Genomic DNA, 20,709 nt, shown 5'->3' on the forward strand with positions numbered 1-20,709 from the left:
TATTTTTTGAAGAAAGTAATTATAAGTATAGAAAAAATCTTTATGAAACTTTGCTATTAGCTGCAGAAAGACAGAAAACTTACTTAGAATTAATAGTAAAGATCTCAAATATGCTTCCAATCACGCTGTTAAAATATCTGGTCTTGTGTATCTCAAATTTATCTGGTTATCTCATTTAAAGCTTATAAAAGCTCTGTTGATTTACATTTGTGGCTTAAAGTTTACAAGCAGTATAATTCTGAATTTCTAAATGAATCCTAAAGGAAAACACTTTACTCACTACCTCTTTTGTTGTGGAAATGACCTTCAGATATCTAAATTCAATAAGAGAGTAGACTTTACACCCGAAGAAACATTTGGTTAAGCTGCTGAAAGAGAAGAAATGAATTATTTCCATCTGAAAGTTTATAGGTTTGAAAGCAACAGAGCTTTCCTCTATCTTCATCAGCAGTTTGTTTATTAATTAGCCCTTCAATTCCACTTCAATTAAATTAACTCTAATTAATAAGTTCATTACAAAAATTGACACACCTTGCTCAAAGCTAGTGTGCTAAATGCTGATAAACACCATCACCCTAATGAAAAATTGATTAGATTGAATAAAAAGGGTACCTCAGAAAGAACCCTCTCACTTCTGGAGCTGGGTTGATGTTGTGTTGCTCTGAAGTTAATCAAACTATCTTGGATCTCTTAATCAAAAATTTAATTCAAAGGAGATAGAAAATATTGCATGAAAAAACCTGTGTGCTACCCTCTTCCAGTTAATAGCCCTGGGTGTTGTTTGTAAAAAATATTACAACTCTCATAGTGCCTTGATAAGGTGTTTAGCCTGTGAGATAGAGAATCACATGTCTGAGAAATGTTATTTGGGGAATGAATAGGGAAAACAGAACATGTGACTACATAAACAGCTACTATTTTTTCATCAAAAAAAGGTTTAGTGCATTTTCTGTTTGTTAGAAATGATTTTAGGTTTTTATTGTTCAGTGCTTTATTTTTGTAAGAAAACCAAAACTAATCAATAGTCTTAGAATTTTAGGGGAAAAAAACTATAGCTAACTTTAACCTTATATGTAAAAATGAAATAAACTTCAAAGTTTCTTTTACCTTTGCCTCTCCCTGTCTCTCAATTGGAACTAGTTAAATAAGGCTTTTAAGAAAGCTTAAATTTTTTTTTCTTATACATCTGAATTCTCTTCAAAGACCTAACCTGGTATTATAACATTTGAAGTCATTTGGTCACTTGTGCTCTTTTCAGTAATTCTAGGAATTGAAAAACCTTGTTTTTCAAAGGAGAGTCAATTATATGTATTATTAAACTGGTTTTGTACTGTGGACTAAGAAATTTGTATGTGTCAACAGGACCAATTTACTGAATAGGAGAAACAGTTTCTTTTTACATGCCTGTCTGTGTCAGAAGCAAGTTAATAATTTACTAAAGTAGATTCCCCTCAGGGAAAGCTTCTGAATATTTAAAACATTGAAATGTGGCATTAGAAATAACCCCTTTTCAAATTCTTGCCATATGTATGAAATCCAAGTCCTGTCAGATACCTGAGATGCTGAGATGCTGAAATATTTCATTAATTTGGGGGTGGGGGTGTGGGGACATGTTTTCTTGGTGATAGGTGTATATAAATATGACCACCCTCTCTATATGTAATGTTTTCTATATGAAGTACTGTATATATAAAGAAATTATTTCTAACAATTGTCATGTGTATTTTCTGCATGATTAGAGCAGCACGTAAAATTAAATGATGAGTAAAGACGTAGAGTTCCACCATTGATCATTTCCTAGTAGTCAGTGCTGAAATTTACTTAGCATACAAATACTTTTGATTTCTTTTTGATGATTTTGTGTTTCCCTTGAACAAATTTGAGTGGAAGATGGAGCACTGCTTATTAATTCCCCTTCTCCCTCCCGCCACTCTTCTCTCCTGTTTTGCTTCCTCTTCCTCCCACACAGAAATATGTTCTGTGGACTGTGGCTCCCACGGCGTTTGCATGGGGGGGACGTGTCGCTGTGAAGAAGGCTGGACGGGCCCAGCGTGTAATCAGAGAGCCTGCCACCCCCGCTGTGCTGAGCACGGGACCTGCAAGGATGGCAAGTGTGAATGCAGCCAGGGCTGGAATGGAGAGCACTGCACTATCGGTAGGCTTACTGCACATCTGTGTCTGTCTGTCCCCTTCCTCCCAGAGAAGAGCCCCGACGGTTGGCTGTTTTCAACTTGGAAAAAGCCTATTTCTTTACATTATTTTTTACTTGTCTTTCTTAACACAAAATTATTTTTTAAATGTGGTTGTCATTTTATAATGGCAATTCAGTTCTTTTTAGAACAGCTGTCACAAGTATGAGCTATAAACTTTTTTATTCATTGGTTTTTGGGATGGCCACAAAAATGGACTCACATAAAACAGACTTAATGATTTGTTTATAAGTGAAGTTTTATCGAATATTACTTCATGATGTTCCATATTGTCATTGCATTTCTTAATAGCAGATTTTCTACTTTAGAAAAAAATGCTTTAAGTTTTTTTTCAAATATATGGCCTTGTTGGCCTGTGTAGTTTCCAGAATCACACAGCTTAGACTTGTCCATATCTTGAGTCTCTACAAAAGAGGTTTGACTTATTATGACTTCATTTTGTGGTATCGTGAGAAATAAAGTAGAATAAAATGCACAAATCTCGCTGCTCTTAAAGAAACCTGTATAGTTAACACTTTTTCATATATGATGACATTTGTGAACATCTGTAGGTTAAATAAAACCATCAGATAGATGTTTCAGATCAAAATGTTACTACATAAACAATATTTAGCATAAATACAAAAGTATCCAAAATATATATATCATATTTTCAAGATACTCGGTGTCATTGCTTTTACCATTTGTCACTAAAATTAAAATGTCTAATTTTAAAAACACAACAAAAGTAAGTCATAAATTTCTATATCACTTCAGTGAAAGTACACAATATTAATTATAAATGGCACAGTCCTACCAAAATTTCAGAATTTGTGGTATAGTATTTCTGCACATTGTTTTACATCCCTAGGGTGAAATTTGATAAATCTGTTGTGGGGAGTGTCAGTATCTTTTAAAGATTTCTTCTTCCAGTGCATCCGTAAGTATTATGTACTTTGCTTTTTTGCTCACAGGATTTGGTTAGCCGGGAACTTTGTCATGGGAAAATTGAAATCATATACGTCTTATAAATTGTCACAAGTGTGTCATTATACACTTCATGTAAGTTTTTTTCTAATCTTATTGACATCCTTGACATCTGTTTCAAGGGTCCCACCACACCCCCACGCTGGTGATCTTCAAGAAGAACTCAGGACCCGGAGGTAGTTGTGTCATGGCTGTAATGTATCACGACCAGAAAGAAAAAAGACACATCCGGCAGAGTCTGCAGAAATCCATGCACAGGCTTCCCATCTTCCTTCTCTCCCACTGGGAGAGGTCACTTGTAGCATCCTCCTTTTCCCAGCAGCGAAATGAATCGACATGTGTGCAGTATTTCTGCCCAGGGAAGCCTGTTCAAGACTTAGAGCAAGCTTGTCCAACCTGTGGCCTGTGGGCCGTATGCAGCCCAGGACAGCTTTGAATGAGGCCCAACACAAATTCATAAACTTTCTTAAAACATTATGAGGTTTTTTTTGCAATTTTTAGCTCATCAGCTATTGTTAGTGTTAATGTATGTTATGTGTGGTCCAAGACAATTTTTATTCTTCCAGTGTGGCCCAGATAAGCCTAAAGATTGGACTTTCCTGACTTAGAGTCTAAGATTTTTATTGGGGCTTCTCCAGGAGGTATCCTCTGTCTGCCACAACCACCAAAATTCCAACTCTCCTAAGAAGAGTAGGTGTGGACAAAATAATCTTATCAGTGTAGGGAACATCCAAATTTCCAGATGCCAGCTAAGGGCCAGCCCGCCAGAATCCTGCAGATCAGGCCCACTGTTAGCTCTTACTTGCACAACATCCTTGGAGCTTCGCTTGTTGCATTGGAGCTTCCTGCCTGAAATCAACAACAGGTGCCCACAGTCATAGCGCTTGCACAGGGCTTGTCCCCACTGATGTGGCTTTCCCCTCCCAAAGAGACTTTGTAGGGCAGTGGCAGCAGGTTGTTCATGTGAACTACATTAAGGCAGAAGAAAGTTGATGAGCAGGATTTGTGTATCTTTTTGTGGCCATACAAGGGACAATGCAATACCTCTATAACCAAACAGCTCCATGCCCCAGGTCCCAGAATGCCTATATACCAGAGGCAGGGCAGGAAAACTATACCTCTGATCATATTCCCTCATTCTTTTTGACTCCACCACCCGATACCCGATACATCAGAAGAAATGAGTCTAGCTGAGGGAGAAAAGTTATGATCTGACTGTATGTATCTTAGGAAGTACAACAAACACATGTGTATAGCTTTGAAAACCAGGAAATGTACCAAAAAGTTATCCATAGGCGGATTTAACTTACCAACCAATAGTTATTCAACAAATCATTTTAGTGTTGTTCTCAGTGGCCTTGGTATTATTACATGGATAATAGTTTCCCATAGATGAGCTGTTCTTGAACAGATTTCTAGTTGTTTAGGAACAAATAGGATTTTTGTTAGCAGTGGGTCTTTGTATTACAATTTAATAAACCCTGCAATAGTTCTTAACAATTCCATTTCCTATCATTTTAATGTATTCTGTTGCTTTTAACGGTGTGGGAAATAAGGGACCTGCTTCATTTAAAAATAAATCTTAGATGTGAACCTTTTAAAAGATGTAGAGCACCTTTAAAGCATTCTGCTCTTTTATACTAATAAGATGAGTTATTTCCAATTTTGGCATACAAAGATCCAATTGGCTTTCCCCTGTTTCCTTACTACCTGGGTATATGCCCACCATATAGTTTCCTGGTTAGGGCCCTAAGTGGCCCTAAGGGGCCATTTGTGAGCCACGGATTAAACACCCAGGAAACTGGTGTGTTTTCTCACTTGGGATGGTTACAGTTCTTCCATTTCCTCTCCATTTCAACCCTTATGCATCTGGCTGAAAGAAGCTGCCACTTCATGAAAGAATGCTCATAAATCAGCAAAATTTTTTTCTTTCTCCATATTATGTGCCATCTCATTGAATACCAAACAGGGAGGTTAATTGAAAGAGAAATGGAGGAAAAAGTAAACAGAAGCAAACAAAAGTTCCCACTAGAAAGCAAAGGACATTCTTCATTAGTCATCCTGCTGTCTTCATAAACTCTGTCTACGCTTTCATAAAACCATAGGCATTTTGATAGTAAAATAGGTTATGAATTTGGAGTGTTCACTGAACACCCTATGTACCTGAAAGGATTCTATTCTGATATTTTTATTAGAGTATTCATATTTTCCTCTCATTATGAATCATGTGTTCAGAAAATTAGGCATATTCGTCTGCAGGTTCATCATCCCAAGTCCTCCTTTCTTGGGTTTCCCTTTGATTAGTGATGCATGCAGATGGAAAATGAAACAAGGAGAAGTCTACTTTTAGCAATATTGTGATTAAAATAGATATTTCTCCTTTCCTCCCCAGAAAGCATTCATGATTATTAGGCCCTTTAATAAATAAAGAAAAAGAGAAGTTACATGATTAAACCACATCAGATAAGCACCAGTAGTTACTGCTAAAATGATTTAATAGTAATAGCACCGATATAGATGCTCCACTATAAAAATACTCTCTTTTATATGTGACCATTCCATATAAGCTTCAAAGGATTATACTCATGTGCTGCCATTGTTTTTCGTGATAGGAAAGATGTAAAAATATTTAGAGGATTCAGAGACAAGTTAAAAATATATTAAATATAATGAAATGTTTTTTAAATAATAGTTGACATAAGAAGAATATTATCTGGCTATCTCTATGTAAAAAAGCTTCAACAGTTCTGTCATGTGAGAGTTGAGGTAGGTCAGAGAAATTGGGCTTCTTCTTGCTTAGAAAAAGAGGGAAAATCTCCTGTGGGACTGTCCTGTGGATGCAGTTAGTTGGCCATAGATGCAATGCAAATACAGTGGTAGGCTCTGCTGAACAGACGGTTACAGGCAGAATCAATCACTTTTAAGTGTAATACGAAGTAAATAACCTGGGCAATGATAAATACTAAATACCAAATTTTGACTACTGCTAACCTATCACTTCCACAAGAACCATTCTTTTTAGTATTTGTTGAAGAGATTTACCCCAGAAGTCATTCATTTGTATCCCAGAGAATTGGAGGCTGTAAATGAGATTGAGACCACAGCAGGGAAATGATTGAATAACGTATTTGATTGTTATCTACTATGGAGGGTTATTGTGAACGAAAAGAAGGCTCAGCTCTCTGTAGACAGTTAAGTTGTCTTCTGGAGGCTGATTGGCATTTTCCATTTATCCAGGAGACAGAAATGGAGAATATGGGTTTATATTGTATAAATGTTTGTTAGATATAATGAAGAACCTGGAGTCAGAAAGCGTATTTAAATCCTGGAACAAGCTACTCGAGAAATTTTGGAACCTCCCAAGTAATCATAGTATTGTTAAAGTTTAATACTATGATTACTTAGGTGTGTAACACTGGAGGTTTTGTCAGTTCTTTTTGTTAGCTTAAGGAGTATTTTTAGAATGGGAGTTTTTTTTTAACTTCTCTCCATCCATTATCCTAAAAGATCAAGTCTCATGTGTAGTAGCCCTATTTGAAGGACCCCTCGAGGTCTCTTGCAGTTCTAGGATTTTTTAGCTGTTGATAATTTCTGCTTTATTTGGAAAACTACTAGATTTAAACATGGGGTTTTCTTTTTATCTCTATGTCATTTAACTTTTGTTTTTGTTTTTCCTATGGCATTGAAACATAGCAAGAAACCATCTTCACTTTTTCAGATCATTTGGGGTTTGTTTTGTGGGATTCTCTACTTTGCATGCCTCACTTACTTTTTATTTGTTAATTAATTCATTTATGTGTCCAGTAAGCAATTATTGAACATCTCTTCTGTGATACTGAGAACAATTTCTTACAAAAGTCAGTGTAAAATAATAAAAAAGGTATGGGCTTTGACACTTTAAATAAAATGTTTTTAAGTCAGTTTTACAATTTATTCACTATAACTGGTATCTTTTTTTTTTTCTTTTGAGATGGAATCTCACTCTGTCGCCCAGGCTGGAGTGCAATGGCGCGATCTCGGGTCACTGCAAACTCCACCTCCTGGGTTCAAGTGATTCTCCTGCCTCAGCCTCCCAAGTAGCTGGGATTACAGGCGCCTGCTACCACACCCAGCTAATTTTTTTAATTTTTTAGTAGAGATGGGGTTTCACTGTGTTGGCCAGGCTGGTGTCGAATTCCTGACCTCAGGTGATCCACCCACCTCGGCGTCTCGAAGTGCTGAGATTATAGGCGTGAGCCACCGCGCCTGTCCTTTAGCTTGTATCTTAACTTTTCTTCACCTCGGTTGGGTTTTTTCACAATGTGAAATGGCTATAATAGTACATATATGAGATTTTGAAGCAGAATACTGTAATGTTTAAGAGCTTTGGGAATTGCAATTCTTGCCGTACCACTGAGTGACCTTGGGCAAGTCATTTAACCTGTTCTATATGAAATGTGAATATTATGTACTTCATGGGATTATTAGAATTAAATGGAATACTAGAAGGTAAAGCATTTAGCAAATAATGTTCAATAAATTCAAGTTTTAATTTTGTTATTAAGTATAAATGAGACAACGTACAACCCAGAAAATGTTTTGGGTGCCAACATTCAAAAACAAGAACAACAGAACAAAACTCCTGTCCAGGAAATTTACTTTAAAGAGTTAATGACATTTCCATTTTATTATTATAAAATATAATCTAGTCTCATAATGGATATTGTTTAACAAGAAATTTGTATGTTTGGGTTAAGGGTTTGAGGATTTTTTTTTTTTTAATTTTCATTTTTTTATTTTTATTTTTGAGACAGGGTCTCACTCAGTTGCCCAGGCTGGACTGTGGTAATACAGTCATGGCTCACTGCAGCCTCTGCCTCCCAAGCCCAAGTGATCCTCCCACCTCAGCCTCCCGAATAGCTGGGACCTCAGGAGTGTGCCACCACACCTGGCTCATTTTTTTGTATTTTTGTAGAGAAGGGGTTTCTTCATGTTGCCCAGGCGGGCTGGTCTCACACTCCAGGACACAAGCAATCCACCCACCTCAGCCTCCCAAGGTGCTGGGATTATAAGCATGAGTCACCGCACCCAGCTGAGAGTTGTTTTTTAAAATCATGATGATGAAAGAAAGGTGGAGGATATTGATGTATTTTTCTTCTAGTAATGTCTCAAACACAGTTGTGTATTGAGCTACATTGATTTTCATGTACTTTTAGGCAATTCACATGGAAATTTGGCCTAGGGGAAATCCTAATTCCTTTAAACTACAAAAGACCAGTTATTTGTTTTTATTCTAATTCTTAGTACATTGGGAAACAAGATCATTAATGATCACAAAGACATGCTTTGTTTGCTCAGACAAAACTCACACATGCAGTACTCAGCATCCTCTGTTAAACACCAGGGCTGCCCTTGGGCTTTGGGATGCCGAAGATTAGAAATTGAAAATGAAATGCACACAGCTGGGGAGGTATTTCGGAAACGATATGGGGTGGAAAGAGAGAAAGAGCAAAACTTTTACTGATACAGACAAGCTTAGGCTTGGTGTTCTAATTCTTATCTCAGATAATGGTGAAAGAATAGTGTTTTAATTGTTAAATTAAAAAGTAGGTGACAAATTTGAAAATAAAATGACCACTCTGATAAATGCTTCACTTAAATTACAAAACTCAATATTCTTTGCAACTTTTGTAGTGTTTCCCAGATTGAGCATCATATCCAAAATAAAACAATATGTAATTCTAAAAATATCTTTTTAGATTTTAAGTCACATTTTGTTTATAATTTCCAATAACAGTGGATATGGGGCACCATATCATACCCACAAATGGCTGTTCTGGGAGGCATTTGGCTTCACATCAGTCAGTGGTTGGTAGTGGTGACAAAAGGCAACCCTGCGCCAAACTGCCAGCGTCCCTGACCTTGCCAGAGACAGGTTTACTGTGAAGCTGGTGAAGCGTAAATGTCAGGGTCCTTCATTTGCACTGGCACCTCCTAAGATCCCACAAGGGGACACCCATGGGTTCAGGTGTCATATGTTAATATAAAACTTGCAAATCAGCTGACTTCTGACTCTTCACACACCAACTTCCTTTCCACCACACTTTTCCTTGTGCAGGGTGGCATTGGGGTGGCTGTGGGCATTTTGAGAATTCCGATAAGGAGAATTTGATCTGGGGGTGCATTTAGTTTAGATTTAATGGGATATGCATATGAGGTGTGAAATCACTTCTCTCTGTGGTTGTTACTGCTAGCCACCTAGGAATCTTCCTGCCTTCCACCGACTCACTTAGTGACATGAAAGTACAGGGTCAGGGAGTTGTTAGATGAAGATATGACTTTGTCCTGTGGAGCTCTGCACCAGAAGCAAGTAGGTATTGGAGGAGAAATAAGGTTTGAAATGTATGGAAACAGAAGCTAGTCTGGAAAATTCCTCGTGTCATCAAATACCTAAAATGCCTAATTAAAACAGAAGTTTTCTCCTACCAGGTGTGTACTTGATAATAGAATTTATATAATTATAAACATGCCATAGCTTCTTCTTTTAGATGAATATTTCTCCTTTGAGTATTTATCAGAATTCCTGTATTTGTAGGGTATAAGTCCGTAGCAGTACTGCAGATACTGAGTTCAACAGTGTGTGAAATCACACGTGTTACTCATCCCAGTGTATCGCTGAATCACATGAGTGCACCAGAAAGTCTTGTTTATGTGACATGAAATACTGACATTGCAAATTTAACATAAAACTCAAAATATTCTACTCTGCGGACATCACAACAAAATAGTTAATGAGTATTATCAACTCAGCATATTTAAGATCAGTTTATCACACAATAAAAAAAAAGTCTTCCCAAACTTGACAGTAGCGGCACAAATTTACATGACATTACCAGTAACAAATTTTGAAGCCAAATGAACTACTGTTGATAGTTTTATCAATAAAGAAAAGTAAACTATCGCATAGAATATAGACGGAATTATCTCTCTATACTCTCTATAGAAAATATTACAAAAATCATTGTCATATAAAGAGGCAATCAAAGAGTAATTATAGCCCAAAAATATGGGAAAAATGTTCATTAGAGACATGGCAAGCACTGAATAAAAAATGTATATGGGGCCGGGCACAGTGGCTCATGCCTGTAATCCCAGCACTTTGGGAGGCCAAGGCGGGTAGATCACGAGGTCAGGAGATTGGGACCATCCTGGCCAACATGGTGAATCCCCGTCTCTACTGAAAATACAAAAATTAACTGGATGTAGTGGTGCATGCCTGTAATCCCAGCTACTTGGGAGGCTGAGGCAGGAGAATAGCTTGAACCAGGGAGTCAGAGGTTGCAGTGAGCTGAGATTGCGCCACTGCACTCCAGCCTGGTGACAGAGCGAGACTTCATCTCAAAAAAAAAAAAAAAAAATGCATATGGCTTCTCTCTTATTTGTGGTATTAACTGAAAAATAAATGTTTTGTTGTGGTTTTTCTCATTCTAAATACTTTTATACCTGATTTCATTTTTATATTTTGATATTCTTTTTCTTAAAGAGGACCTCCCAAATTATGTACATTTCAGACCCATAAACCCTGGATTTCCCCCTGGTTCCAGCTCTGTCACTTCATATCTGTATGATCTTGGGAAATTACTTAAGCCCCCCGTGCCTCAGTTTACTCATCTATAAAGTGGGAATGAAAATAGTCACTACCTCGTAGAGTTCCTGGGAGTATTACATGGGTCAGTTCATGTGGAAGAGCACTTAGCACAGTGCCTGGCACACAGTAAACACCCTATAGATGTTTCTTCTTGTTGTTGTTGCTAGTCTTTGGACTGAAATTCATAACAAACTGACTGTGACTAATTCCTCCCTGCTAAATCTTGTCTCTAGGCAGAGGAATTAGCCGAGGCTAATTCCTCCAGAAAAAACAGGAGTGCATGCTGGATGCAATGAGAGCTAATCCCCTCTGCTTCCTGGCACATGAATAGTCTGGACATAGATGCCTCGTGATCTGTCATTCACAGTGGAGAGTGCGTCGCCAAGGAGGCAGCAGGCATGGAGTTGAGGGGGAGATTCTCCTAAACTGACCTGATTGGCACTGAAAATCTAGGGGAAATTCTCCTAAATTGACAGGCTGAAAAACCTTCTGTGAAGCTTGCAGAACGAGAACTTCTTGAGGTCCCTCCTGCTCTGCAAGTCCCAGTGATTCTCAGTAATAAGAAATTTGATGGACAGAGGGGACAGAGATCCCTGAGAGAGTCATGGAAAGCCCCCTTCAGAGCTCAGGAGTATCACCCATGTTCTGAGAACCGGGCTGATTTAGGTGTCTGTTTCTTCCATTGAGATGACAGTATCCACAGGGAGCTATCCACTGGTGGCCTTCCAATACTGTTTTTCTCATTTTAGTCTAGTTTTCTTCAGTTAACAGTTTTATAAACACTACTTTAGCCTCTGTAATCCCCTCAGACTTGTAATTTTTAAAAGAAGAGGTCACTAAATCTTTTCTACAAATGCAAACCTGGTTTCTCTGACCTTTCTGAAAGGTGGAGGCCCTGTTTGGTTGTCAGTGTTCTCTACTGTTACAATATTTTTAAAACTACTACAAAGATAATGTTTATTTTGATGTTGTAAACTATTTTGATGTTGCAATTTGTCTGTCCTTCAAATCATTCTTTCGTGTTTGCTTTTCTTTACATACACCAATTTCATCAAGAAAAGGACATGGAGCCTTGGGTTCCGCTTCCTTGCAGCCAGCATTGAGAGCAATGGCAGATCTGCACTCTGAGCCAAGTTCATCTTTCATTCAGTGTTCCACAGCCTGTTGAGTGAGAGAGTAATCAACCAACAAAAACATTTAGTGGCCTAAATTTGAAACACAGAGTTTGATTCTGTGTTTCTATCATCATTTAGTCCTAAACACTACATGCCAAGGTTTTATGAAATCATTCCATTTCTACTGTTACAATCTGTATACTATAAAGCCTCAAAGGTGTTAGTAATTTGGACTCTTCTACCAACCTCTTGTGAAGTGTGTTACAAATTTAACCTTGTAGTGTCCCTCCTTCCTTATCTCCTTCACCTTCCTGTGTGAGTCATGATGTCTCCAAAAGTCCCATTAGAATTACATCCGCAACTCAGATTACAGATTACATCCTCAAAAAAGTGGATGAGACTCCTCACTGACTTCTGCACCTGACTTCCTGTGTAACTGTCAGGAAAATTCATAGTCCCGAGGGCCATGTGGGTACACTTTCTCCAGTCATGTTGGTGATTTATTTTCCACTAAAGAATTTCCCAAGGCCTCGGTTTCTGTCCCTTAGAATGGGAGTAAGTGTGGGGATAAACAGCTCTCACTATTGACATCAGGCCTTGAGTTCCCTTTTTCTCCACCCTATCCTTCATGCCGTAATTTATCCTCACGAAAAAGACAGGCAGCAGCATAGTCATCAGCTAAAGCTGCATGGTTTCATATCAGATGGTAGTGCCAGTGCTACTGAGAGGTAAATTTCTAGGACAGGTGTGTTGTTTTGGGAAACGTTAGATGTGTTTTTTCCAGACTTTAGAAAAGGAGCATTTTTTTTAGGCCTTCTGAGACTCAATTCTGAATGTAAATAATTGCTTAGTGGGTGAATACATCTGGATTTAACATATGTTTTCCACTGAAGTGATTTACACATAGCCTGTGAGGATGAGAAGTTAGAATTCTTTAAAAGAAATACGCTTCACATACTCTTCACATCCTTGTTTAAGGTCATATGATAAATGAATTCTATACTGTGGTGTTTACTTGTGCAGAAATTTATTTCCAGTCTACCTCTTGCGGTCTAACTTGAGTCCCGATAGCTATTGCTAACTTAAGGTTTCTCCTACAAGACCCGCTGGAAGGCGGGCCCACTGGCATTAGAAGCAGCTGTTTCAGAAAGAATGGAGAGTTAAACCTGTTGTGATTTTTCTCAACTGGGAGCAATACATAAGAAACTGTTGAGGATTTGTATTGTTTTTTGATAAGTTAGATGTCATTGAAATACGCCTGATTTCTTTAGGCTTGGCAAACCCGATTCCTTCCTTTCCCAGGACCTCGTGTTTGTTTCCCACCATGAACTTAATGGTTTGCTAACTAGTTCTTTTAAGTCTCAAAACAGTTTACTGTGTAGTGGCTGTGTGTCTTAGGGAAACAACTTATAAATTATAATTATTATCTCAAGGAAATTTTTGAATCCATTAATTTTAATTACAGTTATATGCCAGGCCAGAAATTTAAAATATGAATATATTCATGTATTCATGCCTGTGGTTTCCATTTTTCTTTCTGAAACCACATGTCTCATCTTAAGCCAATATAAGTTGTTTTTTAAAAAGTTTATTGAGAGACATGTTATCTAAATAAAAGCCAAGTAAGTGATATGTCAAATTTGTATGCTACTGTTTCATTACAAACTTGACATTTTGTTCCTCTACTAATATACCAGAGGATATTTTTTCCATTTGGAACACCTCATTAATTTGTATCTTTTAGAAACCATCTAAGATCTAAATTACCACCAAAACCGAGTATATTGGAGGTTTTAAAGCTTAATTGACTGGATATACAATTTAACCAGAAATAAAGATGGAAGATGCTCCTTCTGCTTACCAAGTTCATCAGAAGCCTTTTACTGAAAAGTTTAGATCCAAGGCATTTAAGAGTGAAACCAGGTGCAAAATAATATGTTGTCAGCTATTTCACAATATCAGCAAGGAAGAGAAAGATTCTCTCGAGTTCCAGATTATAAGGATGCCACGTTCTTCCCAAAAGTAAGCCAGGTAACTGGAGAGTGAAAGACAGCTAGTGAGGTATTCATGAGGCTTTGAAGTAATATTCCTTATATGCTGAGATCCTTATTACTTAATGGAGTAAATAAAATGTTGGGACTTTTCATTCAGTTTAATGTAAGGGTAGAGAAATTAAGCCCACAATTTTAAGAAGTATGATTATCCCTTCCCACATGGTATGTTGTTATCCTTTCAGTGGCGGAATTTATCTTTGCCATTTCTTGAATATGACAAGTTGAAAATAGCCTCTTTTCATTTTAAAATTGTTCCTCTTCCACCTCCCTATTTTAAAGTGCAAGTTTGGTTGTGGTGTCTGTCCATACGGAAGCACGGCCTTCCAGCAGCCTTCGTATTTAACATATTCACAGATTATGGTGTGACTGGAGCCAATTTTTGTCTGTTGCTCTTCATGATAAGTTCAGTGACCCTCTCTTTTTTGAGTGCCTCTTTAATGAAGCTGGAAACCAGCTGTCTGAAATATGACTATCATTTCTGGGATTTAACAGGCATGTGCCTTGGATAAATTAAGGAGCAGTCAAAGGAGGTCCATAGATTTGAATACTTTGCCAGCTGCTTTTCCATTAAACTCTGTTGGTTGAATGAAATTAGTAAATAATTATGTTGGTGGGGAATCTACTGTATCTAAATGTGATATGATGTCTTCCTTTAACAACAGAGCTTAATTTTTCTTATATACTAAATTAGTTTTTAGGGTAATCTACATTGCAAATTGGTCAATTTGCATCAAAACTATGCCTAGTTGTTCTGATTTGTCAACACCTCTTTTTAAAAAAGTCTTTAACTTTAAGCATGGGTGGTTAAGACCATCTGCTTGTAGAGCTCGCCTGCAGCTCCATCACTTAGCGCACGAGACAGGTTACAGCTGCTTAATTGTTACGGTGCTGAATGATTACCACTCTGTCCAAAATTAATATTTATATATGTGTCCACAGAAAGCATGTGGTTAAACATAAGCAATCTAATTGTGAATTAATGACATAAGGTATTCATTAATTAGTCCCCACCTGAACAATAAGGTGTAAAATAATGCTTTTCACATACAGTCCAACTCCTGACTTTTTTTTTTTTTTTTTTTTTTGAGACAGAGTCTTGCTCTGTTGCCCAGGCTGGAGTGCAGTGGCATGATCTCGGCTCACTGCGAGCTCCGCCTCATGGGTTCAAGCAATTCTCCTGCCTCAGCCTCCCGAGTAGCTGGGACTACAGGTGCGAGCCACCACACCTGGCCAATTTTTTGTATTTTTAGTAGAGACGGGATTTCACCGTGTTAGCCAGGATGGTCTCAAGCTCCTGACCTCGTGATCCGCCCACCTCAGCCTCCCAATGTGCTGGGATTACAGGTGTGAGCCACTGCACCTGGCCCCAACTCTTGACTTTTAAGATGAGTCTCCAGTAGTGATTATTATGTATGTGAGTAATCCACTGCAATACATTGGTATAGATAAGGAAAAAAATCACCATATAGCTGCCATGAAAAGCAAAGAGGAAACTATGTGGTTATTTCACTTACTCTAACTCTTTGCTGCCCCTACAAGCGTTGTCCTCTGAATTGTGACCAGTGTAAGAACAAACCGCATAGTAAAAGTCTAGATATGCAATTATGACTACACGTTTGTGTGCCACCCACAGCTACTAGAAAGGATTGTCTCAGCCAAGGGTGGCCTTCCTCCGTTATCTAAGAATGGTGACATATAAACTTACACCATTCTGCTATGAAAAATTAGCAATATATATCCTGTCTGCTCAGTATATTTCATAATGAAAAATCTTTAGCAACTCACAATGTAAGGATAGGGATATGCATGTAAAATATGATATTTGAATGTCTTAGTTTCCAAATAGTTACTGTAAACACATGACTTGTATTTCTGAATTTGTGAGTGGACTATATGAATATTTGTGTGAGTATCTACACTTTTTTAGAAAATATTAATTTATCTTGCTCAAATAAAATTATTAGTGAGGGAGCAGAAAATATATAAGGGCAAGTTGTGATGTGTTCTTTATTCCAAAAAGCTGAACCCCGTGTTGACCAGGAATTGTGCATCTAACCAGCAGAGAGTTTATGAGAGACAAGGAAGAAAACTTCCTGATTCCAAAATGGAGTTGTCCCTACTCTGGGAAGAGGCCAGTTCATATAAAGAATGTTCTCAGCAAAAGGAGGACAGCTTGGGGAGGCAGAGTATAATGGGCTTATCCTGCTGCTATGGGGCACAATGGACCCTGGGGCTTATGAAACCAAATCATTGCCAATCCCACATTTCTTTTCTCAGAGTCAGACTTTTTCTTTTCTTCGTAGTCACTTAAAAAATACCAGCTGCCTCATGAGTTTGTCCTTTTTAAACTATCCCTATTAATAAGATGAATCAATAATATTTAATATGTATTGAGCATTTACTATTTGCTAAGGCACAATGCAAACTGTTCTACATTAATTATCGTATTTAATTATCAGGTAGAAGCTAGTAAAATCTCCATTGAAGAAACTGAGGCTCCAAAAGGTTATGTAACTTTTCTGTGGATGCACAGCTAGTAAGCAACAAAATCAGACCCATGTGAGCAATTTCCAAGCCCACGCTCTTTTTTTTTTTTTTTTTTGAGACAGAGTCTGGCTCTGTCGCCCAGGCTGGAGTGCAGTCGTGCGATCTCAGCTCACGGCAAACTCCGCCTCCCGGGTTCAGCCATCCTCCAGCCTCAGCCTCCCACGTAGCTGGGACTACAGGCGCCCACCACCATGCCTGGCTAATTTTTTGTATTTTTAGTAGAGACGAGGTTTCACCGTGTTAGCCAGGATGGTCTCGATCTCCTGACCTCGTGTCTGCTCGCCTCGGCCTCCCAAAGTGCTGGGATTACAGGCATGAGCCACCGTGCCTGGCCCAAACCCACGCTCTTAAGCCCTAGATAGACTGTCCTGCCTCCTGAATTATTTTTTAATTGTTCTTGTGTGTATGTGTATAGTGGAATAGATGAAAATTAATTTTTATGTGTTGAAAATAAATTAATATATATGTCCCAGTCACAAAAGATTGAATTGTCATAGAAACAGATGTAAAAACAATAATGCCGGTTATGTCTTAGTAAAGTGCCACATTTTTTTATCCAGGAAATTTTAAATGATAGCTGATAACAGAACTTGTAGTTTGCCAAAATAAAAAATAACAATTACAACAACAAAAAATAGTTTAAGGAAAATCAGTTTATACTGTGGAAGATTTAAGAACATCGTGAGCTATTGAACTCTCCACCCACCTCCTTTCAAAATTTAAATTAATGTCCTGTTTTTCTGTCACTGGAAATTAGTGGGCTGGAATCTATGTAGACATTAGCCAATGGAAAACTCTCAAAGAAAGTGGGTAGATTATTTGTGTCACCAGCATCAGCTCATGAGAAAAGGCTGAGAAAAGTGTATACAAGTGGTAAACATCTTTGCATACTCTTACCTACAAATACAGCAAAATTACTTTCTATATCAATCACCTTTGAGAACAGCCATTTGTTTACTATTTTCATAAAATAAATCGTAATGTATCCTAGGTCAGTTAAAAGGATTGTTCAGTTTTGTTTATTATTTTCCAGTTATGGTCAAGAAAACTGACATGAGAAAGACCCATCATATTTTTCATACTTAAAGGTTTTAGTCTATACATTTTTCTTAAATATTAAATGTTGTGAATAGACAAAAGTGGCAATTACAGACAAAAAATTATACCCATTGATATTGCCCAAATCTGTAGGTCATTGTTATGGCTTCCTGTGATTGGATTTGTTAGCGCTATCCAGACACCACTCTAATCACTGTTATAACCAACTTCATTTTTCCTAAATCTTAAATAGCCAAATATTCACCTAGTATAAAATGTTGTATTATAGTTTTTTTAGTTAATGTTAAGAGCTGTCTCTGACTAGTTTCATTACCAAATTGGAGTACTAAAATATACCTTGTTTTTTTAATCTAGGAAATCCTAAAATGTGTTTTTTGCTTGTGTCATTCAATAAACTCACACAAGGAATAAAAAATAAAGGAGATGTGTTACTAATACGTGTATGTTTGTGGTTCAGTGGATGAAATCATCCCACATTCAAAGGCTGCCACAAAACGCATACATCACACACCACACAAGGCATCTCTTTGCATAGGCTGTGCACATCCCGACATCGGTGAGCCTGCCTTCTGCACCTTGAGTGTTCCACTGTTACTTCCATTATGTGTATGTAGTCCATGGTCAGGCATGAAATCCTAAATTGAAGGAAAATACCAAATTCTGTTCTGCCAGTCATCTCTACAAAGCTCTGCAGCTTATAAAGGCACTCTTTCAGCAGTGCTGACTTTATAAAATGTGATTTATCTCAAAGCACCTTTTCCATAGAATCTGGATGTTTCTGGGCTGACTTAAATCAGGAAAAATATTATTTCACTCGTTTGGAATGCCTTGGTATAAATACTGTTCCAAATTGAAGTATGGTATTTTGCTTGGGTAGGTGCATGAAAGAGGCAATGTATTTATTCAGATAATTTTTACACCAAGTTTCCAAACTGTAAAAAGAATAAAATATGCAAACTTTCAAAAACAATTTATTTGAAGCAAATTTTTGAAAAAGTATTGCCAATTGTAGGGGAGCAGATCCCTTTAAAGCACGTGCACACACACGCACACACACAAACTTTTTTTTTTTTTTTTTTTTTTTGCTGATACCACCACACTTACTAGTTGGTAAAATGCAAATTAATTGACTTTCCTAAATAGGAAAGAATTTTTTTGATGTTTGCCCATAATCTGATAATTCTGTGGTGAAAGAGAACATACTTTAAGGAGTCTTGAGTGAACTCTTAAGAATATATAATTGTTTTATGGTATTTAAAATTACATCACTGTCATAATCCTTTATGATATGGTAATCAGTAATAAAACAGTGCAGTGAGCAGCAATTAAGGAACATCAAATCAATGGGTGTGCAGCTTGCACGCTGATTTAAACAGTTGCTGATTGGAATAAGTGGATTTAATATGTTCGTATTTGTAGACTGTAGCTTTTCTGTCATCCTGCAGGAATTGGTACTTGACTAATCTAAGAATGATACCTACTTACAACTTTAATGAGATACTAATGTGAGTCATTTTTTAAGCCCGTGTTCGGAAGTATTATGAAATGCTCAGTGCTAACTAAAACTCTGCCCTCTACTCCAAGGACTTCACAGTAATTGTCATAGTGAAGAATATGTCTATATTTTATGATGTACGCATCTGATGTCTACACTGTACCGAAGATTCAAGCCAGTAGCCCGGTGAAAATATTATACGGTACTATTTAATATGCTCCCACCAAGCGCACTGTTGACAGCAGAAACAATGTGAGTAGTTCATAGCCATACACATCAGCAACTGCTTATACACAGTGAAACCGACTTGACCTTCCCTTGTGAGCTACCTGATGTCTATATAACCCGCTTGGTTTGCCTTTGTTGCTTCTCTGTGTTTATGAGAGTCAGCCTGATGGCAAAAGGAAGCAAACGTGGAATTAAACTTGTTCCGTGTCTCAGCCGGACAGGCACATATACTCCTTAGACCTCATTTTTAAATGAGCTGCCTGCTTGGGAACTACTACTCAGCAGATGTTTCTCGTCCAACATTTGTACATCCACTCAACTGCTTCTGGTCTTTGAGGCTTTTTGGTTTCTGTTTTTTTCAACTTACTTGTTTTTATTTTTCCTGGTTTTATCCCTAGTTCTACTATCTTGCCCACTGGTTTTCCAAACTTTGGATTTTTTAGAACAGATGACAGCATTAAAGCTTTCTTTAGTTTATATAAGGTACTCTCATTTATGAAGCAGTGTCATCAGATAAACATTTTAAATTCATTCGGGTTTTAAGCTTATTTCCTTTAACTGTCAGTGTTGGAACTAAGGATTTCCACGTTGTTTAGTCTGATTTTTTTTATTCCAGTAAATTCCTTGACCAATCTATAAACAGATGATGCTTCTAGTTCACCTTACACAGGTACACAGTTCCGGTTCTTCTGAGTTGTAACTATAACGTTTATTTAGAATATGGATTTTGGTGTCAGACTACCTGGTTGGAACTTTGTCTTTGCCACTGCTAGCATTTTGATCTTAGGAAAGTTCTCTAATTTCTTGTGCCTCAGTTACCTCATTTGTGAAATAAGGGAAGATAATAATGTACCTGTTAACCCCACAGGGTGGTGAAAATTAAACCGGTTAATTCACGTGAAACGCTTAGGAGTTTTCAGCACATAATAAATGGTAGTATTGTGAATACCACTGTCCATAGTTAGCATACGTGGGAGGGGAGAGGAACAGATGGGTGAAGGACAGGGGAAGGATGTTGTAAATAAGGTTTTGCGCACTTTTGCTTCTTTCTCAAAAGATGGCCTCTGTATTACTTAGAGAATTTCTTCAAAAGCTGCAGACACATAGAGGACATACTAAGGCCACCAAAAGTACATTTGGTCATTTTATATGACAGATGTTAACACTCTGCTTTAGCCAGGCACAGTGACTCATGCCTGTAATCCTAGCAGTTGGGAGGCTGAGGCAGTCAGATCACCTTAGGTCAGGAGTTCAAGACAAGCCTGAGCAACATGGTGAAACTCCGTCTCTACAAAAAATACAAAAATTAGCCAGGTGTGGTTGGGGTGCACCTGTAGTCCCAGCTACTTGGGAGGCTGAGGTGGGAGGATCACCCAAGCCCGGGAAGTTGAGGCTGCAGTGAGCCAAG

General features: G+C 37.7%; 1 protein-coding gene across 17 annotated transcripts in view; it reads left to right on the top strand.

Moving 5' to 3' along the window:
- TENM3 (teneurin transmembrane protein 3) overlaps nucleotides 1–20,709 on the top strand; it is a 651,439-nt gene that overhangs the window by 535,669 nt on the left and 95,061 nt on the right. For all 17 annotated transcript variants that reach the window (XM_063664302.1, XM_063664304.1, XM_054484271.2 and 14 more), the window contains one exon: nucleotides 1,970–2,155. In XM_063664302.1, the coding sequence (XP_063520372.1) occupies nucleotides 1,970–2,155 (186 nt within the window). The remainder of the gene's footprint in view (nucleotides 1–1,969; nucleotides 2,156–20,709) is intronic.

Source organism: Pongo pygmaeus, chromosome 3 (genome assembly GCF_028885625.2).
Source record: "Pongo pygmaeus isolate AG05252 chromosome 3, NHGRI_mPonPyg2-v2.0_pri, whole genome shotgun sequence".
In the NCBI taxonomy this organism is placed as follows: Eukaryota; Metazoa; Chordata; class Mammalia; order Primates; family Hominidae; genus Pongo; species Pongo pygmaeus.